The sequence below is a fragment of the Nymphaea colorata genome, chromosome 6, assembly GCF_008831285.2.
Source record: "Nymphaea colorata isolate Beijing-Zhang1983 chromosome 6, ASM883128v2, whole genome shotgun sequence".
Classification (NCBI taxonomy): Eukaryota; Viridiplantae; Streptophyta; class Magnoliopsida; order Nymphaeales; family Nymphaeaceae; genus Nymphaea; species Nymphaea colorata.
The window spans coordinates 11,406,945-11,434,330 of record NC_045143.1 but is presented as its reverse complement, the minus strand read 5'-3'; the positions used below and the strand labels follow the sequence as shown (position 1 = coordinate 11,434,330).

The following is a 27,386-nucleotide window of genomic DNA, read 5'->3' as shown; positions in this document are numbered from 1 at the left end:
GTGAGAAAAACGAAGTCTTTGTATGGAAGTCTCCGGAAAAACTTGAAGCGTGAGAGGCGGCAGCAAGAAAGAAACCATCGTGCCTTTGTTCCTACGTAGCTCCGAGTGGTCACCGTATTCCTTCTCAATTCAGGAGTCTCTCTTTCTCCCGCTTTGTACTTACTCCATCCCCGTTCCCTCCTCTCTCCCCCCATCTCCCTCTCTCTTTCACGCACCACGCACACAGAGAGACCCTCAGTTGGGAAGCAAATCTTCTCGACCCACCGTCCTATTATTGAATCTCCTCGTTAGAATCTTCGCTGCCACAATCTGAATCAGAATCTTTATTCTTCTTTCTCTTATTGTTCTTTTTTCATATTAAGGGGAGTAGGTGAGTTCCATGAGTGAGAAAGATGGCGGTGTCTGAGGAAGAATTGGGGGCTGAGCCGAAGCCCACGAATAGCGTCCACTACTTAGCTAAGACCGTCCTCAAAGGCAGCGCCATCCTTCACGCTGCCCACGGCCGCATTCGCTCCCCAACCACCTTCGACATTGTTCTCGGCAAGGTGCGGTCTTTCTGCTTCTTTTCGTCAGCTCTTTTGGTGTTTCTTGGTTCTGGTTTTTGTTGCTTTTCTTCTCAAACGCCCATTGCGCATGCGGGTGCTTAAAAATTCTTATTGGTGGATGAGTTATTGTGAACTGAATCGATCGACACGAGTTGTTGGTTTGGCTTCAGAATTGTGGGCCTTCGTGGCAGTTCTATTAGTGGTTGATGCTTGTATCTGTCTTTTAGATCGTGTGAGTTGTGGACAATTTAATTGATGATAATTGAAGGTCTGCGATCGCTTGCTGTGCTTTGGCGACATGCTCCTTCTTTAATTTCTGTACGTATCAAAATCAGGTAATTATTTCAGGGAAATTTGATCAATAATTCACCATAACCAGTGAGAGTTATGGTTCCCGAGGCATGTGGTGAAAAAAATTTTACTAAAGGATTCATCTCCATGTTTCATCTGAAAACAATGCTTCCGGCAAGACTTCAAATTCCCTTTGTATATGTCGAGGAATGCATCCTCTCCTTCTGTAACCTGTGTGAATTTCCGCACATGGCTTCAAAACATCGAGTGGTAAAGAAAATGGTCATGTGTAGGTATTTGAAGATTTTATCAAGTATCTTTCAGTCAGGGGTTAAGTTTTCATCGCACCCCATGTAGGCAACAATCAACAGGTGAGCATAGACAAGAATGTAGCCCCGTTTATTGACACGAAGCTGGGAATAATACAGTTCCACAAATGGTGAATTCCCAAATGTCTTTCTTAATTGGTTTTAGCTCAGCTCTATGCAAAAGATCATGTCTCATGTTATCGTTATAACTGTTTGTATGTGCAAGTTGGTTAGATTTTTTTTTAATTTTTTTGTTTGATTTTATATATTTTTTAAGTCCAACTTTGCAAGTGTCATCTAGGGGCTTTGTGGTCATAGGCACCTAGTGCTGATGGCCTAGTTTCTGCTTGGTTGAAGTACCTAGGCTGCCCACCTAGTACATTATCTTGGTTAGTTTGAATATGTTGAATATATTTCAAATCGTATAATACTTTTTAAGTGTTATACCAAAATATGTGTGGTTCATTCTTGAGTTGCTAAATAATATACTGCTCATAGGTATTGCTTAAAATTGTCTGCCAATTCCCACTTGCCCTTGCCTCTTTCTTTCGGCCAGTCCAGCTGGGGCCTTCTTAGCATGCCGGTACCTTTTCAATTGCCCAATACTGTGCTTCTATCTACATGGCTATATGGTTGCTTTAGTGGAGGTCAGCTTTTGGACTACCATCATCTAACGTGCATCCAAATCCAATAACTGAACAATGACAAATTTTGTGGGTTTTTTTCAAGTTAAAGAACACAAAATGAAGAGTGGATTTATAGGTTTTGCTTAAAAGAGTTATGTTATGTGACTGGGCTTAAACACATTGGATCTTATGTACCAAAGATTGCTGTGCACATGCATACTCTCTCTCTCTCTCTCTCTCTCTAATCCAGTCAGTTCTGTCAGTCTTCTTCACCTTCTCTTTTCACATGGTCTGGGCATGAAAGCTGTCTGGTCAAGGATTCCCAGACACTGAGCAACACAGTTTTACTGAAGGAGGATGTGGTATCCCAAGCTACTTTCTATGGATAAATGAAAGCCAGTCTTTAGACTTGGTAAGCTGGAACTGGCTGCTCGTGATGAATACAGTGGCAGCACAGCAAAAGGTGTTTGTGTAGAGGAGGCATTGGAGAGAGTCATTTCTTTTGATTCTACAGTTGATCTATTGGTTATGAACTTCTGTTGTTGCCATTTGGTCAAAAGGCGAGCTGCTGCAATTCAAATGCTCCTATTTGTGGGCAAACACTCAAATTTCAGGATTATAGATCCTCCAATCACTCCTGTTCTGTAGGCTTGAAAAAAATCTATTTAGATGCTATAATTGAATCGTGTGTGCTTATCTATTCCCAACAATACTTTGTACGTAGTATCTATGGACCTTGCAACCCGAGTTGTCTTGACCCAGTCGGATGGGATAGCTGTATTCAGCATGTCCGAAGTCCTACAAGTTGACTATTTATTTGTAAAGCAGGTTACATGTTCGGGCCCTGAACAAAGTAGGTATTTGAGTGCCCAAATGACCGAAATGCCCTTGACAAGGAAAATAAGAAACCTCCAAAAGAACAAGAATAGAAAGGTGAAACAACCTTTTAGAAAGACAAAAATGGTCCTCACACTGTCGTGTGGTTTCTTGTGAAGGGTCGAACACATGAGGGGTGTGCTTGACCCTGAACACTAATTTATTTGTGTTTTATGACAAAAAAATGTGGTGGCTTGTGAGGTTCAATCCTGAATACCCACCACCCTCTAATTTATTTGTGTTTCAAAAATATTCTTTTTAGCTTGCAGATGATTATGAACTTTCCAGCATGATTTTTGCCCTTGAAGGAAGACCTTGATACACGGTGGGTTCCTCCTATTGAGAAGTCTCCATTAAACTAACCTTATAGATCACATGTGTGTGTCTGTAGGCATATATGTATATATGAGCTTAATATTTCACTGTCCAACAATCTAGCTGTCTGGTTGCTGCCTGGCCATTTCAGCAAAAAGGAGGTTTTTTTCTCACAAGTCCAGCTGTATACGTATGATTGGAATTTCCAAAACTATAACACTAAAATAGAGAAATCACCACAATTTGACATGTGGATCAGATTTTATAAGAATCTAAAATCAAGGGTCTTAGTGTTTTTTCAGTCATAAAATCTCATTTACATTTAAAAAAGTGTTTTTTCAGTCATAAAATCTCATTTACATTTTTTTTGAAATGCATTTTTGGACGTTCCATTCACATCTATATTTTAGGTTTTGAGAACATCCTTCTGGAGTGGCTGGATGGTGGACGGTCACCAGTAGACCCAATTTTGGATGGCCAGATCTAATTCCTTTACATTTATATGCATGTTCTTCTTCAAACTTTTTGTGATCTCACTTGGTAATCTGTTGCACATCCATTAACGTGCTGTCTCCTCCAGATTGAGTGCAATCATATAGTTTGCCACCTTTAGCAAGTAGTAACATTATGAATCTTTAAAGTGACATGGTTAATTTCACTTTTTTATAAATTGAGGAAGCATGAGATGTGATATTGATTCATTAGTTTTTTTGCATTTAAAAGTGTGTGATCTCATTCTGGTTCTTACTGCTCTTATTTATACATTCAGGAAACATCTATAGAGTTGGTAGAAATTGGTCAAGATGGAATTTTGCAGTCTGTTTGTGAACAAACAGTATTTGGAATAATAAAAGATCTCTCTGTTCTACGCTGGAATGACAAATGCCGTGCGTTTGTATCGCAGGTAGTTTCGTACGTTTCATGCTACTTGATACATACTCCTTTTTCTGTCTCTTGCTGTTGTCATCATGACATCTTTCCTTTAATAACATGAATGCTTATTTTGGATCCCTTGTTCAGGGACATATTATTAATCTCTTATTGTGCTTTCTCAGACACATGGAAAGGATCTCTTGGTAGTGCTTTCAGATTCTGGAAAGCTTACTTTCTTGACGTTCAGCATCAAAATGCACAGGTTTTTCTTCTTTAAATCCTAGAGACTTGTTGTAGCGCTTGTTGCTGTGTCTGTTGTTTTTCCTTATTTTGCATCACTTTTATATTGTTTTGGATTATATATTTTTTTACATTTGGCACTTAACCTTCTTGTCTTACTTAGATTTTTCCCGGTAGCACACATCCATCTGTCACAACCAGGAAACTCAAGGTATCAATTAGGAAGAATGCTGGCAGTTGACCCAAAGTAAGTCATATGAACACATAAGATCTTTTCTGGTTTCAGTATATGATGTTTTACTTCTATTGTGGTCCTCTTTCTTTAGGCTCATTCTTAGGTTTTTACCTCTCTTGTGTTTAACTGTCTTCCCCATGCATTTCAGCGGCTGTTTTGTAGCTGTTGCTGCGTATGAGAACCAACTTGCTGTTCTTCCTGTTTCAGCATCAGCTGGAAACAATATTGTTGACAAGGTATCAGTATACGGTTAGTTTTTGTTCTTGTTGTGGTGCATATTCTTGAGATGTCTTGAGTCTTGGGCAATCTACTTTGGTTGTTGCATTGAGTAGCTTTTCTGGTTTTCGTGAAATCACCATTGATTGTATTTCCAGAAAATTCTATATCCTGCACCACTTGGAGGTGGCCCTAGCTCAACAAGGGATTCTCAAGATTCTATCTCAGGCACAATATGGAGCTTTTGTTTTGCTTCTAGAGATTTCACTCGGTCTGCAAATGAAGCTTGTGATCCTATTCTAGCAGTCATTATTCATAGGTGTGTTCTTTTGCATTTCCAGAAATAGTTATCTTTGTTCTATTCCTACACACGCATGAACACATGCACACAGATACACTGCTTTGAAGTAGAACTGTAGAACAAGAGAAGAAAAAGTTGGTGAGAAAATGAAAAAAGAAAGAAAAAATGGTTAGGAGACCAGTCCAATTTTGAGATTGATTTAACTCATTCCCACCGAAGTCAGGGACAAAAACCAAACCCCTTACATTTTTGTTAAAAAAAATACTTTTAGTCAATCATATGAATTGAATCAATAGTGGGGCTGAATCCAATAGGAAGAGAATCGGACTCTCCGCCTCTTTTTGATTGGTAGGATAGCTACTGTAGGTCCCCCCGCCCCCCCCCGGTGACCTTCTTTTGTAGATAGAAGAAACCATGAGTGGAAACAAGACCAGACTTGCGTAGCAGTACTAGCCTCATACAGAGTCGCGCCCCGTAATTGTGCGAACTTCCTAGCAAGTTGAGGCTGCCCTAAACCGAACCAAACCAACCTGGCAAGCTTTAGAGAGTAGGGGCGAGGAGGATTCTCGGTCCCTGAACAGCTTCCAAGTGTGACCTCCGGGGCGCATGCCTCAGAATAGGGCACGATCTACTTTGTGATCTCGGAGCAACATCCAAATATATTTATAAATACTAATTTAGTATAAATCATGTTTTAATTCCAGTTGTTTTTATGAAAAGTATTGATTTTTCCAGAACCAAAATTTTGATGTTATAAGAGTAATCAAGTTTTTGATTATTAAAGAAAGCACATTAAAGAAAGATTAACATAACGTATCTCTCCTATCACTCTTAAAATCATATTTATATGGTTAGCTTGTACAGAGTTCTGTAATAATCAATTTTAAAGAATTTGGTTTTTGTCCCTGACCTAAGTGGTGCGCACACACACACGCACATAGATATTTTGAAGTATTCTTGCTTTGTTTGATACTTCGCTCTCTAGAAAGTTTCTTAAGATTTTGGAGGAGCAAATGTTTCATCTGCATTTCTGATTCATGCATATTGAAGGACTGCCTTATGTGTTCTGATGCACTCTTGTTAGCATAACATTGGTGGTGATTAAAGTGGACTGTTGTTTATGTACATAAACATAAGTTTGAAAGAAAGGTCCTTGGTAGCTCTCCTGCAAAAGTGAATATCGCCTGAGGGGTGTATATTTGTAGGCATGGGCTACATAAGTATGTATATATCTGCATAGATACCCTTATGTTTGTATGTGTACATGCAGGTACAGGTGAGTGTACATGCACCTATACGCACAAGTATTTGGTCATGGGCCCTTTAGTTTATTCCATCCCAATAAATATATTTTTCTTTTGCAGAAAGAAGAAGATCTTGAATGAGCTGCTTCTTTTGGAATTCAGTAGTAGAGATAGCTCCATTCATGTCATGTCTCACTATAAGGATGGGTCTCCTCTTTTCTTAGCTGTAGATGAAGTTCCTCACTTACCTGGAATTTTGTTGCTGTTTAAGATTGGTGAAGTTCTTTTACTGGATATTAGGGATCCATATCATGCAAACTGTGTTTACAGAGCAAATCTATGTGTACCTATTTCAAGTGAAACCAAGGATGTTTCAAATGAATGCTGTAGAACTCTAGAAGTTGACGATGAAGGAATCTTTAGTGTTGCTGCATGTGCTTTGCTTGAATTAAGTGACTCTGGAATGGACATATCAAAGGAAGACGATCCTATGAGCATTGATGGTGAAAGCAGTAAATTCATTTCAAATTCGAGTTTCATATGCACATGGGATTGGGATCCCGAGAAATCAGCAAATTCAAAAATGATCTTTTGTACAGATGCTGGTGAATTATATATGTTGAGTGTTTCTTGTGATGTCCAGGGCTATTTCAAGGTTGCCATCACTTCTTGTCTTTATGATGGCTTGCATTGCAAGAAACTTCTCTGGGTCAAGGGTGGTTTTATTGCATCATTTGTAGAAATGGGGGATGGTTTGATTCTCAAGCTAGATGAGGGAAGATTATTTTATCAGAGCTCAATCCAGAATATCTGTCCAATCCTAGATGTGTCAGTTGTGGATTACCATAATGAAGAACAATATCAAATATTTGCTGCTTGTGGTGTGGGCTCCGAGGGGTCTCTGAGAATAATCCGAAGTGGTATCAACATAGAAAAGCTTCTCAGGACTGCCCCTATTTATGAAGGAGTGACTGGTATATGGTCACTGCGCATGAAAAAGGGTGACGCATTTCATGCTTTCCTAGTGATTTCCTTTGTTGAGGAAACAAGAGTGCTATCTGTTGGTGTAAGTTTCTGTGATGTGACTGACTCTGTTGGATTTTTCCCTGATTCATGCACTGTGGCTTGTGGCCTTGTGGAAGATAGGGTTTTGGTTCAGATTTGTAGGCATGAAGTGAGAATTTGTGTGCCAACCGTTACAGCTCACTCAGAAGGTATTCCATCTTCCTACCCAATTTGTAAATCATGGAAACCAGAGGATCTCACAATAAACTTAGGAGCTGTTGGAAACAATCTGATAGTTGTTGCTACTTCTAATCCATGCATTCTGTTTATTCTTGGTACAAGATTGCTGTCTTTTTGTAATTATGAGATATTTGAAATTCAAAAAATTAAATTGCAAGCTGAAGTGTCCTGCATATCAATACCACAGGAGGATTGCAGTGCACAAGAGACATTACAGAGTACCATAACATTTGCAGGAGGTAGTCCTCAGGCCTTTTTGCCAAATGGGATTGAGATTTGTAAAACTTTTGTTATAGGCACTCACAAGCCTTCAGTTGAGCTTCTTTCTCTAGTACCAAGGGAGGGCTTCAAGGTCCTGGCTGTAGGGAAAATTTCATTAACCAATGCTATGGGAACAGCTATCAGTTGGTGCATTCCACAAGATGTGAGGATTGTAATCCTAGACCAATTTTACATCGTCTCAGGCTTGAGAAATGGAATGCTGCTATGGTTTCAGTGGCCTGCAATTTCTTCATCCTCCTCGTCAGACTATGTAAGTCCCAATTGGACTGCAACTGATCTGCCAAGCATGGTGTTACCATTGGTGACTGAAAACATGCAACAGTATGTGACAGTTAATGTGAATGAGGCGTCTGAAGGTTCATCACCAGTTCAGTTACAATTAGTTGCTGCTCGTCGTATTGGTGTGACGCCTGTTTTTTTGGCTCCTCTAAGTGAATCCCTTTATGCCGACATAATTGCACTATGTGATAGGCCTTGGTTGCTGCAAACTGCAAGGCAGAGCCAACGAATTGCTTATACTTCAATATCATTTCAATCTGCCAGCCATGTCACGCCAATATGTTCTGCTGATTGTCCTAAGGGCATTTTGTTTGTGGCAGAGAACTGCCTCCATCTGGTCAGTTTTCTCTAATATTGCTTCTATATTTTTTGCATCCTCCGCTGTATTCACAGGACAGCTTTCTACTTATCATTTTATCTATTGCTCTTTTAATAATTGAATGAACTTAAATTATTTAAAATAATATTTCAGGTTGAATTGGTGCACATGAAGAGGTTGAATGTGCAGAAATTTGACCTTGGGGGCACACCAAGAAGAATCTTATTTCATAGTGAAAGCAGAACATTGCTAGTAATGAGGACGGAGTCTAGCAATGATTTCATATCCATGTCATCAGATATTTGCCGTGTGGATCCTGTTAGTGGTTTTATGAATTCGTGTTTTAAATTTGATCCAGGTGAAACACCAAAATGTATGCAGCTTACTAGGGTTGGAAATGAGCAGCTGTTAGTTGTTGGAACCAGCCTTTCCACTGGTCGAATTATTATGGCGAGTGGAGAAGCGGAAAGGTAATTTGCTTCATGAACTGGTCAACCTTATGCTTTTCCTATATTGATGTATGTAGACTAATCTGAAGCAGCAATTTTATTCTGCGTATGTTTTAAAACGGTTTGGTCCATGATGCATGGTTTTGTGATTTGGCTTCTTGGACTTTAGTGGAAAAAAATATCATTGTTTTATGAAAGATGTCAGTTTTATAGTGTGTGATTATCATGGCACACACCTTTACTGATTAAACTGACCCAAAGACTAAGTTTGCTAGGAATGCCTGAACCTTTTGTGCTTTTTCTTTTTTCTGAAATACCAAGTTGGTTATTTTGGTATAGGTTGTTTGCACTTGAAAGAATTAGGGGATTAACTCAACCATTGTTAAGTAAAATGTCCCATTATGCTTTAACAGGTGCCAGAGATGTTTGAATTTATTAAAAAATGATGGTGCACATTGATGGTTCTCATATCTTAATTTCCTACTGTGTACTGCGGTTCGATAAAAACACTAAAATTGTTAGTAATTACATAATACAGTATTCATGTACCCTCCTATGTCCTGATTTTTTTTAAAAAAAGTCATACGTTATTAACATATCTTGTAAGACCTTTCCATGTTTTCAACACTGAATCCATCCTATGTGATTCTTAATAAAAAAGCTAGCTTATGTGCTCCATTTGAATGAGGAAGGCCTTTTGACCATGTTTTCACGTCATTAGGCTGTTCTCACTTTTCAGTTACTCAGTATCTATATGTGTCTATAGTCTAAAGTCTAAACTTTGAAGTTTAGGCCATGAACATACTGAAGTATAAAATCAGGATGATTTTGCATTTGGATTTGGGTTAGAATAGTGTACAATGACAATCGATTGCAGGCCTAACTGGTAGATAGATCATAAAGGAAAAGAATGGATATTCAACATCAGCAGTTCGAGCAGAAATGTTCTTTTAATATATTGCAAATTTTTAACATGCAAAATGTAAGAAATGGATATAAATCTACAGTGAGCAAACAACTTGTGAAAAGAAGGTGACTTTATATTAGAAGTCAGGAAGATTTCGTGGCACAGAAGCTGCATCTGCAACATTTTTCTGTCATGCAAGACCAAACTCAAATAGGCTGTAATCAAGTTTGTCTTCTCCTGGTACCTAGTCAAAAATCTCCTGGTACCTAGTCAAAAAAGCCTTTCCCTGGTTATGAGCTTCAAGACTAGTGTGGGGCCACCTGGGATTGTGTTTTTTTTTTCTGTGGTGTTTGAAACTGTAATCTGTTTTGATTTTTTTTCTTTAATTTGTATGATTTTTCTTTCTTCTTTCAATTTTAAATCTAATGTGATGATTTTCAAGTTAAAATTTTTGGCTTCTTTATCACATAGGTTAGGCCAACTAGTCCCTGCCTGTATATCAAGTAGGCCATCTATGCAGTATGCGCCAACTAATGCTTTTGAGTTTTGAGTACTTAGTGCTCCTATATAACTAGATCGAGGCTTCAAAGAATATAAATGTACCTCTTTGTTGTAAAAGTTTACTAAATGCTTTTAGTTCTACATATGGTTTGGTTTCTTAGATAAGGATACTGATCCAGACACTAGAATATTTATGTCCAACTTGCCGGCTATGTCACATGGGTATGGGTACAGTACGGGTTAGTTCAGACATGACAATTTTGAAAATTTGTGAGTACGCAGGTAAGACAAATTTTATATTCTCAAAAATGATAAAATGAGAAAAAACGCATTAATAGTTCACACTTTCTGCTATAATTCACAAAAATTGTCTAAATTAAGAAAAATAAAAAATGGGAGGAAAATATAGAATCTTAGTGGAAGGGAAATCTAAAAGAAGGGAAAAATCAAAATTAGAGAAAAAATTAAGTTTGAAAATATAATAATAAATGTTTTAAAATGCAACCATACCCAACCATGCCCATACACCTGAGTTGCCGTACCCATGTACCGACACGGGTACCTGGGCAACGTACCCGTGTCACATAGGTTGCCTGCAAACCTGAATTCCTTGAAAAAGTAAGAGTCAAGAAGTTATGCCATCCCAGCAAGATTTTTGAATGGCTTTGTATGGTTGATCAAAACAATTCCATTACCTGATGGCTGCTTCTGTTTATTTTCTGGTTTAATAGTTGGCATCAGCTGTGGGTGGCATACTAACGTTTTTACTTGCCTTTGCTTTCTTTCAAGATGTCATTTGATTTAGCGTGTTTTGTTGATTGTAATTTGTATGGTTTATGAAACTTAATATGACTGCATGCTTTCAAAGGGCGAAATTTATTGTATACAAGTCTATTGGGTATCCCCTAATTAGCTAATACTTCACTTTTTTTGGTCTTCTGGTTGTAGACTGGGTAGCTATTTTTGTCAGTTGTAGCTGTGGTTCTTCTTTGGATTTTCATCTTAGTTAACCCCTTTATATATATATATATATATATATATATATATATATATGGTAGACCTTTTATCCATGCAATCTAATCTCATTGTCCTCGGTGACTAGATATGATAAGCTTTTCCCTAGTGCATGCATGTATTTTTACGGTGCATGAGGCACTTTAGTTATCCATCTGGCTTGAGAACCTTTTTACCTTTGCAGCACAAAGGGACGTGTTCATGTGTTTTGTCTAGAATCTACACAAAATTCAGATAGTGGTTCATTAGCATTGGGTTCAAAGTCAGGTTCATCAGCTCAATTAAGTTCTCCTTTCCGGGAAATTGTGGGATCCACAGAAGAGTTATCAAATAGTAGTTTGTGTAGCAGCCCTGATGATAACAATCTAGAAGGAATGAAGGTTGAAGAAATTGAAGCACTACACCTGAGGCCAATCCATTCATTTAAATTGTCTGGAGCTGTTCTTGCTGTATGTCCATACCTTGAACGATATCTCCTGTTATCTGCCAGTAACATTGTAAGGATCCATTTTTTATCTATATTGCTTTTGTGCTTTCATTAATCAGTTTGATAAATTGTGTAACATTTCTGCTAACTTAGTGGCTCTTAAGTTCTATTCCTGACAAATTTCTGTTGCTCATTATTGTCCTTAATAGCTCTATGTATATGGGTTTGTGAATGATAACCCTCAACGCTTGAAAAAGTTGGCATCAACCAGGACGCGCTTTACAATCACTTGCCTAACTGCTCATCATAATAGAATTGCAGTTGGAGATTGTCGTGATGGAATCCTCTTTTATTCCTACCTAGAAGTAAGCAACATCTATCTTTCCAGTAGGTGATGCATGTATTTAATGCTTACATTAGAATATCTTGTTATATTCTAATTCTTGCTTGTCTTCCAGGATCAGAATAAGTTAGAGCAACTTCATTGTGATCCCTGTCAGAGGCTGGTTGCTGATTGTGCTCTTGTGAATTTGGAGACTGCTTTTGTGTCAGACCGCCGAGGAAGTGTTGCTGTCTTGTCTTCTTTTAGTCATCTAGAAGGTAAACTCCAACATTTTATCCTGAAATTCAGATATTATTATATATTTGTTTTCCTGAAGCCCTATTTGTTTGCTTGTACGTGCACATTCTGCACATGTAAAATTAAATTAGCAGCAAAGTTTTCAAACAAAGGGAAAAATTACAAAGTTTGCATGCTCTACCAACCTTTGTGAGCATGTGGAGTATGTACAGTTCTGTGGAGGTGCTTTAAAGAGGCTGCTAATATTGGTGTTTGTAGGGAATACTTACCGTCTCTTTTGCTGTTTGTTCACATGTATTGTGTTCCCAACATGCACTACACATGATTCTCTTGGAGCCATTTTCAATAGGTGATGTTAGGTCTCTCAAAGGACGTAGTTATGGGTTCCTTTTGCTTGATCTGCAACACTTCATAGGTTACTTGGTAGAAAATATACTTTATGTTGGTCTTTTTTATGTCAATAAATGTTCTTCGAAGGGTTCAATGGCTCATAGTGTGCTAAACTTTTTTAAGCAATTCTAGTTTAATGCGTTGAAACAGAGTGTGCTCTTGAGTTAGAGAATACATCAATGTTGTAAAGGGTGTGTTGTAATGTGTATCGGTCAGGCCGACCTCTACGTGTATTGTAAAGTATAGTAAGCATATCATAAATTTATTTTTTAATTCATAAAAAATCAGTAAAAATAAGAAACATAGAGAAAAATTCAGAAACAATGTTGAAAAATCAAGAAAAATGTGTTCTACATAAAAAACTCATTGCACACATAATGAACATTCATGATTTATCGTTCGTAAGTAACAACACATAAGTAACAACACATTAGTAAAATAAATTCTGAACTTTAAAATATTTTACATCACATTAAAACGTATAATCCGTAGTCATTCATTGTCCAATGAGAATTGAAATAATGTTTATGATTAAATAATATCATGATTATTGTCAATTGATATAATAATCGTTATCTTCTTCATCTTCATCCTCATCCTTTCAAACTGGTGATTTCACAAAGATATGGCATCATGTATCGGCCGTATCATGTGATACGGGGGTACGACCAATACACGCACAATACACATGCATTTTGTGTATCGTGCCCGTATCATACAGGTTTTGGCAATCTATGCGATACGTATCATATGATACAACTCCATATTGTATGATACAAATTACACTGGAATACATTTCTCAAGAGACGGACACAGTCATATATATATGTGTATGTATGTGTGTATATGTACATAGTTAGGGATGTCAGCAGATACAACTATAAGTAATACCATAAGCTTCGATCTTGATAATGCTTAATTTGATTCAGAACTATTTGGGGGTTCAAAATGTGAAAATACAATCAATATCTGGAATGTTACATGTAATTGGATCTGGATGATTATTAGCAAAAGGATATATATCGGTTTGGTAAGGAAGATCCTATTTCATATCTGCATCTATTACTAATTACATGTGAATTTTCTTTATCGAGTGCAACAACTTGAATTTGGGTTTGAAACAAATATTGGATTATCCAAACCATTGGCATCCCTCTATCTAGGCATTTCCTATTCTTATTTATGGGAAAAGTAAGCCCAGAGCTATATGTTGACTTTCTTTTGCTTTGTCTTTGTTAGATCAGAAATCATCTCTCTAGCCATTAATTTTTTGTTTCTTGGAATTCCAGATAATGCAAGCCCAGAGCGCAATTTAACACTTTGTTGTTCTTATTTCATGGGAGAAACGGTGATGAGCGTGAGAAAGGTACAAAAAATGTGTGGAGCTTTTATACTGAGTATTAAAAGGATGTCCTGTTGGGCAATTGGCATTTTATTTTCTTTTCTATAGCTAGTCTAGTTGAAGGGAGAATTGCTTGATAATGTTTTGTTTGGTTTTAATATAATGCATTTTTATATATGGATATTCATGTGCTTGATTATATGGGATGTTGACATGTTTTAATTACGGGTTTGGATCTGGACCCGGTCCAATGGTGCTCCTGTTTAGGCCTGTTGAGGCTCTACTTATATCTTTGTAACCCTAATTTTTGGGAGTGAATGAAATCTTAAGAGAGAGAGAGTGGTTGCTAGTGGGCACCAGTTCCTCCTCATCTGTGGTTTTTTCTCTCTTGTTGAGGGTTTTTCCACGTTACATCGTGTTCATCGTATTCTTTTTCCTCTTTTTCGTGTTTCTACATGGTATCAGAGCCAACGAGTTTGGGAATTTTTTTGCGGTCGTGAAGTTCCGGCCCTGACCTTTCCATCCTCGCTGCTCTTGTTCCGCCGCTGCCGTTGCCACCGCCGCCACTGCCACTGCCGCCCGATTGCATCGCCTGAGATAGTTACCCTTTCCAGACCGACGTCGGAGATTGCTGTCGCCCAAAGCTGCCCTCTGCTCCTCCACTTGGTTCTGAGTTTCTTGTTTGTGCTCGTATTGGATCACCGTTTGAGTGGTGATCGTCTGCCGCCATGAAGTCCCGGTGGACACCGTCGACTCTTGCCGGTTTGCTGTGCAAGCTCCTTCACCACCGACCAGTCCTTGTTTTCGGTGACTTTTCCGGCGATCGGAGCGTTGGATTTTGATGATTCCGGTGCCATTTGATTCCCAACATCTAGGTGATCCTCTCCACCAAGTTTGACGTCGATCGGACCACAAATGGCATTTCTGGAGGCGACAGACGGAATCTGGTGGAAATCAGTGGCGTCTTCCTGAAGCAGGCGACAGGCAACCCGCGACTTCAAGGCTCAACGACCTGAGTGTAGACTGCTCGGATTCAGCCCAAATTTGAAGCGTCCACTCCTTGGCTCGTGCTCTTGCTGTGGTCCAAATTTCAGAATTTTTGGAGGTGTCTACGATTTTATACAATTTTTCAAGTGAAGCCCTCTCCGACAGGCCTGAAGCTGAGTTGCGCTTGAGGACTTCTCCCGACGGTCCTAGTGCCCTCACGGGTTGGATCATCAACTGCATCGTCTGGCTGTCGTCCACCAGCGTTGTTCCGGAAGAAATTTGGGTGTTCTATCTACGTGATGGCGAATTTCCATATGGGCGAGTGGATCATCGACAGTGGCGCTACTCACCACATGACCGGCGATCCTAAGGTCTTTCATGGGTATAAGCTTTCGTCAGGAAAGGAACGTGTTTTTCTTGTCGATGGTTCATCTATCTCTTTGGCTTGGAAAGGGAGTCTCTTACTTTTGAACAAGTTCTTAGTCCACAATGCTTTACATGTTCCCCATCTACCCTTGAATCTCTTGTCGATTAGCAAGATCACGAAAGAGTTGAATTGCGAACTTATCTTTTCTGCTGATCGCTGTGTTATGGAGGACTTGGTGACAGAGAAGAGGATTGGGATTGGTCTGGCTTCTGACGTGCTATGTCGTTTACCTTTGCGTGCTGCTCAGGCTCTTATGACGACAGTTAGCCAAGCAACGAAGAACAGAGAGGACTCCCTTCAGTTGATTCTCCGTTGGCATGAGCGCCTTGGACACCTACCTTTTGGACTTCTTAGACAGCTGTTTCCTGATTTATGTTCCAGGTTAGACATGACCATAGTGTCCTGTGATGTCTGTCACCTGGCCAAACATGTTAGAGCTTTATACCCTTTGTCTAGCCATCGGTCTAATGAGGTATTTGCCATGATTCATTTTGATGTGTGGGCCTTCAGGGATTCCTTCTTGTCATGGTTTTCAGTGTTTTATCACCTTTACAGATGATTGTTCTCGTAACACTTGTCTACTTGTTGAAAGACCGTAGTGAAGTTCCTACTGTCACAGAAACTTTCATTGCTTATGTAGAAACTCAATATGAAGCATCTGTTAAGACCTTTCGATCTGACAATACTCGTGAGTATATGTGTCAGTCTAGTCTGTTGATAGCTTCTTTCGAAAAAGGGGAATTGTTCATGAGACTTCCTGTAGTTATACTCCTCCTCAAATTGGAGTTGCTGAACGAAAGAATTGTCAGTTATTGAATATGACTCTCATGTTCCAAAAAGGTATTGGGGGGATGCTGTATTGTCCAGTGCGTATCTTATAAATCGTTTGCCTAGTCGTGTGTTGAATCGGCAGACGCCTCACTCTATGTTACCGGGGAGTCGTGAACCTTTCTCTCTTTCACGTAGAGTTTTTTGGTTGTGTTTGCTTTATTCACAATCATAGTCCTCACATTAAAAAACTTGATCCAAGGTCTATTAAGGGCATATTTCTAGGTTATTCTCCCACTCAAAAAGGATACAAGTGTCAGGACCCTTCCACTGGTTGTGCCTATGTTACCAAAGATGTCACTTTCCTTGAACATGCTTCCTATTTTGGTGAGAATCCTCTTCAGGGGGGAGAATTCTATGTCAAAGGAAGAGTATTCTCAGTATTCTCCGAGTCAGGAAATTCAGTTTACAGATTTTTTGGACTACAGGCGTGAATCTGTTGGTCCTTCTATTGAGGTGCTTGAACAAGAGAAAAATGGAGAGTGTTCTACTGGGGCAGAAGAGGAATGCAATCGTCTGTTTGGGCAAGTTTACTCTAGGCGAAGAGTCTGTACAGATGAGATGACAGGTGGTGAGAATTCTACTCCCAATCCAGTTAGTCCTTCCATGGATGACCCAAGTCGTGCTCAAAAGCAACCTGTTGAAGAAGAGAGTCATACTGTTCCTGCAAGTGAAGAGCTTCCCATCGCCTTGCGAAAGGGTGTTAGGTCATGTACTCAACATCCTATTGGTAACTTTGTTTCATATTCTAGACTGAGCAAGGACTACAAATGTTTTGTATCTTCTCTTTCTTTGGCTATGATTCCCAGGAATGTTGTTGAGGCTCAGAGTGATCCCAAGTGGACTTATGCAATGCAAGAAGAGATGGAAGTCCTGAGAAGAAACATGACATGGGAAGTTGTAAAGATTCTTGAGGCGGCTCACTTGGTTGGATCTAAGTGGGTCTACACCATCAAGTACAAACAAGATGGAAGTGTTGAAAGATACAAAGCTCGTCTTGTGGTCAAGGGGCTTAGTCAGAAATATGAGATTGATTACTTGGAGACATTTGCTCTTGTTGCGAAGATGAAGACTGTCAGAGTCATTATCTCTTAGCTGTGATGAAGGAGTGGAAGATGTATCAACTTGATGTCAAGAACGCTTTTCTCAATGGAGACCTTGAAGAGGAAGTATATATGTGTATGCCTCCAGGATATGAGGAACCTGGAAAATGTTGCAAGCTAAGGAAAGCTTTATATGGGCTCAAGCAATCTCCTCGAGCACGGTTTGAACAACTTAGACTTGTCATGAGACAATGTGGATACCATCAAGGGAATGGAGATCATACACTCTTTGTGAAGAGAAATGAGCAAAATGTTACTATTTTGTTGGTATATGTTGATGATATGATTGTTACAGGTGATGATGAAGATGAAATAATTAAGTTAAAGAAACTGTTGGCGATCGAGTTTGATCTCAAGGACCTTGGTAAGTTGAAATATTTCCTTGGCATTGAAATTGCTAGGTCAGGGACTAGCCTCGTGCTAAATCAACGGAAGTACACTCTAGATTTGTTAAAGGAGACCAGAAAATTGGGGTGTAGACCAGCTTCTACTCTTCTAGATGCTGGCCATAAGCTAAGTCTTAGAGATGGAGAGCCTCTCTGTGAAGAGGCCAAAAGAAGATATCAATGTCTTGTAGGGAAGTTGATTTATCTTACTCTCACTAGACCTGATATTACCTTTGCTGTGAATGTGATGCATGCATGCTCCCACAGATGCCCACTTGAAGGCTGTTAACAGGATCTTGTGCTACTTGAAGAGGAATCCTGGCAAAGGTCTTTTGTATGTCAACCAAGTCACTCTTGGGATTGAAGGTTATTCAGATGCAGGCTGGGCAGGCTGTATTGACACTAGGAGGTCCACCTCTGGCTATTGTATATATTTGGTAGGGAATCTCATAGTGTGGAGAAGTAAAAGGCAAGATTTTTGTTCTTATTCCAGTGCTGAAGCAGAATACAGAGCCGTTTCTATGGGAGTTTCTGAGCTTTTGTGGCTGAAAGTATTCTTGACTGATATTGGTATAAAGGTTGAAGAACCAATGAAGATGTATTGCGATAACAAGTCTGCAATCAACTTGGCCAACAACCCTGTGCTTCATGACAGAACAAAGCATGTTGAGATTGACCGGCATTTCATTCGAGAGAGAATTGATGCTAAAGAACTTGTACTTCCTTACATGAGATCTGAAGACCAAACAGCTCATGTCCTGACCAAAGCATTGTCTTCAACTTCATTTGAGAGAAATGTATCCAAGTTGGGCATGTTTGATCTGTGTGCCCAACTTGAGAGGGAGTGTTGACATGTTTTAATAACGGGTTTGGATTTGAACCCGGTCCAGTAGGTGATCCTGTTTAGGCCTGTTGAGGCTCTACTTATATCTTTGTAACCCTAATTTTTGGGAGTGAATGAAATCTTAAGAGAGAGAGAGAGTCTGGTTGCTAGTGGGCACCAGTTCCTCCTCATCTGTGGTTTTTCCCTCTTGTTGAGGGTTTTTCCACGTTACATCGTGTTCATCGTATTCTTTTTCCTATTTTTCGTGTTTCTACATGGGAAAATGAAGGTTTTAGAAATTCCTTATGACCTAAAGTGTGACGTCTACATGGTTCTGATAATTAGATGAATTTATGGTGATTTTAATTTTCTTGCAATGTTGAGTTGGCAAATATTTCATTTCCTGGACAGTCATATTGGTGATTTTGAATACATTAAGATCCCGTTTCACCAATTTATGGTACTTGCTAAGTGATCAAAGGTTTTAATTCAGATTAAATGCTTGCTGTTTTCTCTATATCGTGCAATTATGAGAAGGGGAATTAAGAGACATTTGAGCTTTGCAACTAATTAGGAAAGAAAGGGGAATTTAGATAGAGACATATTTTAGCATTGACACTAATTAGGAAGGCTAACTAAAGACTGAGATGTCAAGTGATATTGATTAATTTTTTTCCACTAATAAAGAATTCGTTTTCTGTTATTTTCTTGTCCGTCAGGTACTCTAACATTCTGGGTTAAAGAAAAAAGAGCTGAATGTTTTTTACTATTATGTGCTTAGCAAATGCAAATGGAAAAAGAAAGCAACAGTACAATAACAGAAAAGTTGGTTGACTTTTTCGTAAATGGCTGAATGTGTTGGGATCTATGCTTAAGTTGTTCTTATGGTATCCAAACCGAATTATTTGTCTGTTTGACTTGAAGCATTTTTTTTTGTTTTGGGGTCAAAATTTCTATCTTTTGTTGTATATCCTGTTTCTGCATTGATCATTTTCCGTTCAACGTTTTATTTGTTTGTAGGGATCATTTTCTTTCCGGCTACCTACAGATCTGATAAAGGGCTGCAGCAGTAGTGAGGTGCTTTTGGATTCAGCAGATTATACTAGTGTTATTGCATGTACGCTTCTGGGAAGCGTGGTAATATTTGTCCCTCTCTCAAGGTACTTTTACTTCATTGCACACGTCCACATCTGAGGTACTGTATTATTGATTATGTTTGCTTTTCCTCTTTGAAGTTTTCAAATATTAAAGTTATCAATATATTTTATTACAGGAATTATTAGCATGAGAGGCTTTTAAATTGTAGCTAAGGATTTACACCCCAGTCTCCACAGCCCTTTAGAATCCTTCAGATTTTCTCTTGGAGAATTATTGGGCAGCCCAGGGTACGTTGGTTGACTGAATGGCAGTAGGGGTGGGCATCGGGCCGGGCTGGGCCGGCCCGGCCCGGCCCGCTAAGACCCGGCCCGGGTCGGCCCGTTGGGCCTGAAGCCCGGGCCCAGGACTGGCCCGATAATATTGCCGGGCCGGGCCGGACCACCAAAAATCAGGCCCAGCCCGGCCCGTTTGGCGACGACGACGGCATCTGTGTGGGCGAAGCCAGCCAGGGGCGTGGGTGCTCGAGGCGGCGACGATATGCTTCTCCGACAAGGAGTTCTAGAGATGGACGATCTTGGACATGAGGCTGGCCACCTCAAAGGGCAGCACTCCGAAGACCGCCTTCTCTCCGCCATGCCTCTTCTTCCACGGCGTTCTCAAAGCGCTAGCCACCTGCGCAGAGGAGAAGGTAGGGAAAGGGGGAGCGGAGAGGAGGAGAAAGAGGGAGAGGGGGAGCGGTAGGGAAAGGGGGAACGGAGAGGAGGAGAAAGAGGGAGCGGTAGGGAAAGGGGGAACAGAGAGGAGGAGAAAGAGGGAGAGGAGGAGCGGTAGGGAAAGGGGGAGCGGAGAGGAGGAGGAAGAGGGATTGGCCGAGAGGGGGAAAGGAAGGAGGGGGAGAGGAGGAGGGAGATCGGAGAGGAGGAGGGGGAGGGAGAGGGAGAGGAGGGGGAGCCCGGGAGTCGGGCCGGGCCGCCGCTAGGCCGGGCCTATTCGGCCTGGGCCCGGCCCGGCCCAGGTTTTCCCCAGCCCAGGCCCGGGCCCAACCGGGCTGGGCCGGGCCGGCCCGACGCCCAGCCCTAAATGGCAGGGAGAACAGGACCAAGGCCCAACATGGGAGGAACCATCATCTTTACCGCAATGTTTTCCAGATTTTACACCTTCGAGGACAAGTTGTTGCTAAAGGGGAGGGCAATTGTTAGCATAGGGAAATATCAGCTGTTAAGGGGTTTTTTTTATAAATAGCCATGGGAATAATGGGTCGGGTTCCCCTTCTCGTTAGACCCATCTTCATACCGTATATACACTGTTACCCTAATGAATTAGGGTTGTGTGAATAGTTAATGAACACTTACCTCTCGGTGAGAGGAGTCTTCTTGGCCTAACCTTGTGTTGGGAGTGTGTGTGCGTAGGAGATTACTGGTTAGCTGCAGGAAGCCTTCTTAACCTACATAAATAAGGCCTAAAAAAGTCTTCCTAGGCAAAACTTGCCAGGTAACAAATCTGCAATTTTTCGGTTGAAAATGTTTCATTTCATGTTATAGAGATTGACCTTGATTTTGTCCATGTATTTTCTAACATAATGCATTTCTTTTTTAAATGAATCTTGTGGTTAATCTTTTCCCTTTTAAAGTTATTGCTGGAAGTTTAGATTCTACTTTTTTTTTAGTGAATTTATTTATGCTCTTCTATGTTGTTGTGCTGATTATATATACATGATAAACAGGGAGGAACATGATTTATTAGTAGCTGTACAAGGTAAACTAATTGCTCACCCTCTTACTGCACCTATACTCGGAAATGACCATACTGAGTTTCGCGGGCGAGGATCTCCGGCAAGTATATTAGTATTGCTTATTGGCTGATGCAATGAACTTTGCTTAGTATGATTAGTTTTGTTTCTTTGTGCTCAATATAATTAGTTATGCTTGTTGCAGATGGGCGTACCTCAGATTCTTGATGGTGACGTGCTGTCACAGTTCTTGGAGCTCACCAGTCTTCAACAACATGCAATACTATCTTCTGATTTGCTGGGTTCTAGTGGTTCAAAAACCAAGTTTTCCAAGTCGACATTACCTGTTGACCAGGTTGTCCAGTTGCTTGAACGCCTTCTTAATTCTCTCAGCTAGCAACTATTCTTGATTCCACTCACGCAGAATGTGACAGCAAACGGTGATTGCATCTTATCTTAACCGAGAGCATTTGCTAAGTGTTGATGCATGGACAATGAATGATCACAACTTGATCCCAGCCTACTTTGATTGGGTTTGGTCTAATACCTTGTGGATGGTCTGACCAATCAGGGTCGTGGCTTCTCTTGTGCCTACTTTGCAGATATTGCTGAAGCAGGGATTGGAGCTTCAGTTAATCTGTTATTCCTGCAAATAAGTGAGTGAAAGTGGTTGTGGAGGGGCAGTGATATCCACTGTCAAGCTGCAATTCTTAATCATGGAGCTGAAGAATGGTTCTAAGAGACACTAAGATTTCTTCAGGAAAAATTGGCCCTTAATCGTTTGCTGCACCATATTCTTCAAATTCCTTTTAGAAGAGTACTGTCGGTATATTTATAAAGTCCCATGGCAAAAGTGGCGTCTTAGATATGCCGTGTTCCATGTCTGTAACAGTGCAGAGTTGGAAGTTTAGGATTATGCCTACCAACAAAAATTGGGATTCCTGCATTGGATGGCATTGCCAGCTGGAGTCTTAACTCAGTGGTGGAGTTTTAAGCATAAAATCTTTCTAGTTCTGTCTGGACCTTTTCCGAGCCATGGCATTGGTGTTGAAATCAGCTCCATGTGTACGATATTCCACTCTAATATCACCTATGTATAACTGGCTCAAACAAGTATGATTCTTGTAATGATACCTATGTATATAGATACTTGTAGTTTTCTATGTAATTGGATTAGTCAAAGAAAGTTGCCAATGAAGGAGATTCTTTCCCATTGGGTGTTTTTTTTTTCCTTTCTTTTTTCTGTGGATTTTTTCTTGAATCCTATTCTGCCAAACGGTAGAAACTGTGCTTTATGATCTCCTTGGGATAGCCTAAGATTCCATTATATGGTAAGATTTTGACAACTTTGTTGATATATATATATATATATATAGTATGTGATGCCAGTCTTAATGTTTAGGCCCCTTACAAACAAAGAAATAGTGGTGGCGCGTCAATCAGTTTCAATATGACCCATTTCACATTTGGGTTGGTTGTATTTGTACCTTCATGAGTTTGAGCTCATTCTTGGTTCTTCAAGGATCTGAAAAACTAAAGCCCAGTCCTTTGGAAAACGTATCTTGGTAAACGGTGGGTTCGGAGGCCCAATTTACATTGCCTTCAAAACAAGAGCCACTTTCGGGGAGGTAATGTCCATTCTTAATATGAAATTCTTCAGACTTGGATGATTTAAATGCATCTTAAATTACACTTGGTGGAATTTTGGTAAACATTAGAAAAGCAAGAGCCTCAAACCTTTTTTTCCAACAGTTTGCATGAGTAAACTGCAGTGTAGAGCTGTTAAGTTAGTCATGACCTTTTGGGTGTGGGGAAGATGTCTGCCTGCTTGGCCGATCCTCCGTATCAGTTGACAACCTTCTGCAGCTGGAAGCCCTTAAACCACCTAGACAGATATCTGGTGCACATGCACAATTTCCCAGTTTGTCGAGGATGAATAATGCAAATTTTTCTAGGGAGGAGGAATTTAGTTTGATGGGACTCCTGTCACGATCTTGCTAGACGAAAGAGTTTAGCATCTGTGGAGCACTTTAGTTGCACCTTTTGCATAGAATGTTAAGGTGAAAAAATGCTTTGCATATATTGAGCACTTGGGTGATTCAATGAGAAAGCATGAGCTCCGAGCAAAGTCGTTGGAGATGCACGAAGTTTTGTGGTCCGAGTAGGTTGAACATACTAAAGAATGTAATATTGATCCAGTGCAACGCAAAGCTCATCACAGTAAATGCGTGGGGTTCAATTCAGCAATACAATGCATTTGCTCCATCAGCAGAGGGCTTTTTCATGGTTAAGAACTTGCTCCCACGACCAGAAAAGCAACTTGCTTTGACTAACCACGCACAAAAGGAAACAATTTGAAGATTAAAATGATAAAAGAATGATTACATGAATATTACATGAATAATGGACATGTAGCCGAGTGTCCTTGCTACAATCTATCAAGTGACATTTTACCAGCGGTAAAACCATTTATCTGAAACTCCTCTTCCCTTCTACGTAACTCATTAACTTGGTTATTCATTCCTCTACGAGAATAGGCATTTATCATGGTAGTGTAAGTGATCTTATCAGGCTTACATCCTTTCTTCTCCATGTCTGCCAGAACCTGCCGCATCTCAGCGAGGCATCCTATCCTCCCATATGCATCAACCAAGCAATTGAAAAATGCTGTATCCAACGTAATATCTGAATTGTCAATGAACCGCATTACTGCCACAATTTTTTCAAGGTTTTGTGCTCTTCCATAAGCGCTTATGAGAGAACTCAAAGTTACACAGTTAGGCTTTATCCTCTCTGATTTCATTAGCCTAAACAGATATTCCATCTGCTCTAAGTCTCCTGCTCTGCCAAATGCATCTATAAGCACGTTGTATGTCACCAGTGTCCAAGAAAAATAATATTTCTGCATATACTCCATTACGGCACTCATCCTATCATACATTTTTGACCTCCCGTAAGAATATAGCAATATATTAAATGTCTTTATGTTCGGCTGAATCCCACTGTCCTGGAATTTCTCATAGCATTTCTCCATCATCTCAATCTGCTTGGTGTTGCCAAAGGCCCTGAGAGTGGCATTCATTGTCCAAACATCTGGTCTGCATTCACGATCTCCAAGCATATCCATAAGCGTCCTTTCCATCTCGTCAAACTTTCCAGCCTTTCCATAAGCATCAATAAGTGTGTTATATATAACAGTGTTGGGCTGGATCCCTCTGCTAGCCATATCTTCTAGTAATATTTGGACTTTGTCAAACATAGTGAACTGTAAGCATGACTTTATGAAAATGGAATAAGTAAAAACATCAGGTTGGCAGTCAGGCATCGTCTTCATCTTGTCAAGGATGGAAAACGCTTGGTCAAACAAACCACTTCGACTATAGGCTGAAAGAAGAGCAGTGTATGCTTCATGATTTATATTGCATCCTTCATCGACCATTGCATCAAAGAGGATGCGTGCCTTCTCTGTTTGCCTACACTTTCCAAGCATTACAATAAGCTTGATGTATATTCCGGCATTGGGCTTGTACCAGAGCTGTTCACGCATTAGTTCGAACACCTGCAGGCATTGCCCTTTGCTTAGAGCGTCGATGGATAAAATTTTTCCCTACTTGCATTAGATTATAATTTATACATGTTTAACAGGAAAGCTAGGTTGAAACTAATAATTCTCCAGATTGTATGAAAGCACAAGGTAGGATACCAAGTTACTAACTACCTATGCTCCTTGCCATGGAATAACATAGTCTACAACAATATAGATGCATCTGCATAACTCTGACAGTCACAAAAAAAAAAATATCTTCCCACAGAAAAAGGAAATGTAAAGAGAAGTCATTATGTGTTGCAGGTTACATGAATTTAAGCACAACTTGACAATGCTCCGACACATGATTAAGCTGCATCAAGATTTTAAGGTAATTAACAAAGACGTTTTGAGTTTCAACGTTAATGAAATTGCACACAGGTACTAAGGTCCTTAGAAAAGAATGGATTTGTAACTTGCTTCTGAGAAAAATTATTGAGAACAACAAAGCCATGAATGAAGCTGCCGTCTGGCAATTTGATAATGGACCTAAATTCTATCCGCAGAGCCACTCCCAACACAAGTAAACTGAGAAAATAGGATGCTAAGGAAAAACTGGACCTTTTAAGAAATGAACTAATCAATACAGAGAACTAACTAGAGGTGTGGTTGACGAAGAATTTTTTTTATCAAATCAAACAGGAAAGTGAAAAGATTGCTAAGTTAATCCGTTTATGCGTGGAGATGTGTGCATTTCTTACGAAGGAAGACAAATGATCAAGGAAAAACATGCAGAGGACCTGTCCAATGAATAGGTTTCGATCATTAAAATTCAAAAACTGGTGAAAGACATGGCTAGGAAGCACAAAAGCAGAAAGCGGCTGCACAGTGCAGACTAGCGCATATTGGTTCTTCAACTTATTAATGCAAACACAACGGTATATCGCAGGGCTTCAAATCTTTTTTTGTCACTTACGCAATTCGGGAAACCGAGATAGAAGAAGAGATTTTGTTGGTGAAAGAGGATTCGAACAAACAAGCAGGACAAGTGGAAAAAGAACAAGGACAACCTTGAGAGCCGATTCCCATCTCAAAGAAGTGATTCTCTCGTGAAGTGCTTCGAGGACAGTTCTAGGCAAGAGCTTCCTAGAATTTGCAGACCCTCTTTTCTTCTCGATGACTGCCTTTGTTGCTTCTCTTCTTAAAATGATGGAGATTGCCTTCTGTGATGCGATCTTCCTGTTTATTGCTTCCTTCCTCTCTCTGGCCTCCTTCTCTGACGATGATGAGCACATTGCACTGATTGAAGCCCATTTCCCTCCTCCTCCTAATGGAGACTCTACTCGTGATGTTGATGAAGATGTTGAAGCTACTACTAAAATTTGGTTGCCCAGAAAGGCTGTCGAATGGCCAGTCACCATCTCTGATTTAGAAAAGCTCACACTTGCTTGCTGCTATACCAAACCTTTAATCTGCTTCTCGATTTCTCTGAAACAATCGGTAAGTAAAATCTTAAAATGCCTACGTAATTTAACTTTACCTGCAAAATAAGATCTCTTCAAATGGCTTCTATGCTATTGACAAAAAGGTAAGTTGTTTACAATCAGAAAAAAATGATAGAGAATGTGAAGCTTTATGGAATATTGTTATGGTCAAGCATTCGAAGGAAAGAGGAGGACACTCTACTTCAAAAACCTTATTTCCGGCTATATCCAGTAAAAAATTGATTAGAACAACCGGATAAACTCACATAAAAAGAAATTGAAGAAGGAGCACAAGTAACCTAGAAGAAAAGTACGGATTTGAACAGTCAAACTACAGACAAAAGGAGAAAATCGATACAGACCTAAATCATTGCAGAGTTTTCAGCAACAACAACAATTCTCAAACCACGTTAAGATTGAATTCAGTTGACTTAAGTGCAAAACTTCATCAGTAGCAAAAGTTTTCCGGATACCTAAGTGCGAGTAATACTCCTAAAGCAGGGACTTGATAATTTCCAGAACCAAAACCACCAACAGTCCTTTTAGAAGCATCAAGAGGACCCATTATGCACCTAATTGACGACGAAAAACAGCAAGGTTTCCAGTTTCGCTTCTGTGAAAGATTGATTCTAACGAGAAGATTCGAGGATGCTGTGGTTGCTCTGGATTTCTTCTGGCGGGAGGGAGAGGGCAAGAGCCAGAGGCCCAGGAACAGGAGGGCAGATAGGATCGGATCACGAAAAGATCCGATTTCCAATTGACAGCAGTTGGTTCAAACCCGGACCTCAAATCGAATCCGATATGCATGAATGTGCTTCAATCCAGACATGAAAGACACGATATTTTCGGACTCAAAATCCTGCGCCTTTGCATGTAAAAGGTGTATGGGGTGGACACGCGTCTTCGTATGGATCCAAATTAAATTAAATTTTAGCTTATTTATATTCGGTTAAATTTTAGCCAACAGTCTTTTCTGCACAAGTTTGTTTAGTTGAAGGCAACAATTTTGCCTTTTATTTAACTTTTTCCTAGAAGCATATTAATCAGTCAGGAAAAAATTTGTGTAAGCAGTTCTTGCCAAAGGAGTTCATGGTATTTTAAAGAGAGTGTTTCATAAAAATGATAAAATTTGGCTTTTTGAAAACTTTTTTCTATGTCACCGGAGTGAGAGTGCCGGTGCGGGCGCGGCA

The 27,386-nt window shown here is 39.9% G+C and overlaps 2 protein-coding genes across 4 annotated transcripts; one reads left to right on the top strand and one right to left on the bottom strand.

Moving 5' to 3' along the window:
* LOC116255519 (uncharacterized) lies at positions 1-22,397 on the top strand. The gene is made up of 16 exons (XM_031631369.2): positions 1-155; positions 363-545; positions 3,731-3,865; positions 4,017-4,096; positions 4,238-4,321; positions 4,458-4,545; positions 4,684-4,844; positions 6,191-8,213; positions 8,349-8,665; positions 11,251-11,563; positions 11,703-11,858; positions 11,952-12,093; positions 13,753-13,829; positions 19,380-19,519; positions 21,181-21,289; positions 21,392-22,397. The coding sequence occupies exons 2-16, from the start codon at positions 393-395 to the stop codon at positions 21,581-21,583; spliced, it is 4,170 nt and encodes a 1,389-aa protein (XP_031487229.1). The 5' UTR covers positions 1-155; positions 363-392; the 3' UTR covers positions 21,584-22,397.
* Positions 22,398-23,496: 1,099 nt separating this feature from the next.
* Positions 23,497-26,924, bottom strand: LOC116255520 (pentatricopeptide repeat-containing protein At5g48730, chloroplastic-like). Of its 3 annotated transcripts, none has more exons than XM_031631372.2 (3): positions 26,559-26,924; positions 25,783-26,200; positions 23,497-24,745 (listed from the first exon to the last, which is right to left on the bottom strand). In XM_031631372.2, the coding sequence occupies exons 2-3, from the start codon at positions 26,131-26,133 to the stop codon at positions 23,615-23,617; spliced, it is 1,482 nt and encodes a 493-aa protein (XP_031487232.1). In that variant the 5' UTR covers positions 26,134-26,200; positions 26,559-26,924; the 3' UTR covers positions 23,497-23,614. The 3 variants fall into 3 exon arrangements, with proteins under 3 accessions (XP_031487232.1, XP_031487231.1, XP_031487233.1); XM_031631371.2 differs by having other exon boundaries at positions 26,670-26,924; XM_031631373.2 differs by having other exon boundaries at positions 26,769-26,923.
* Positions 26,925-27,386: the final 462 nt, after the last annotated feature.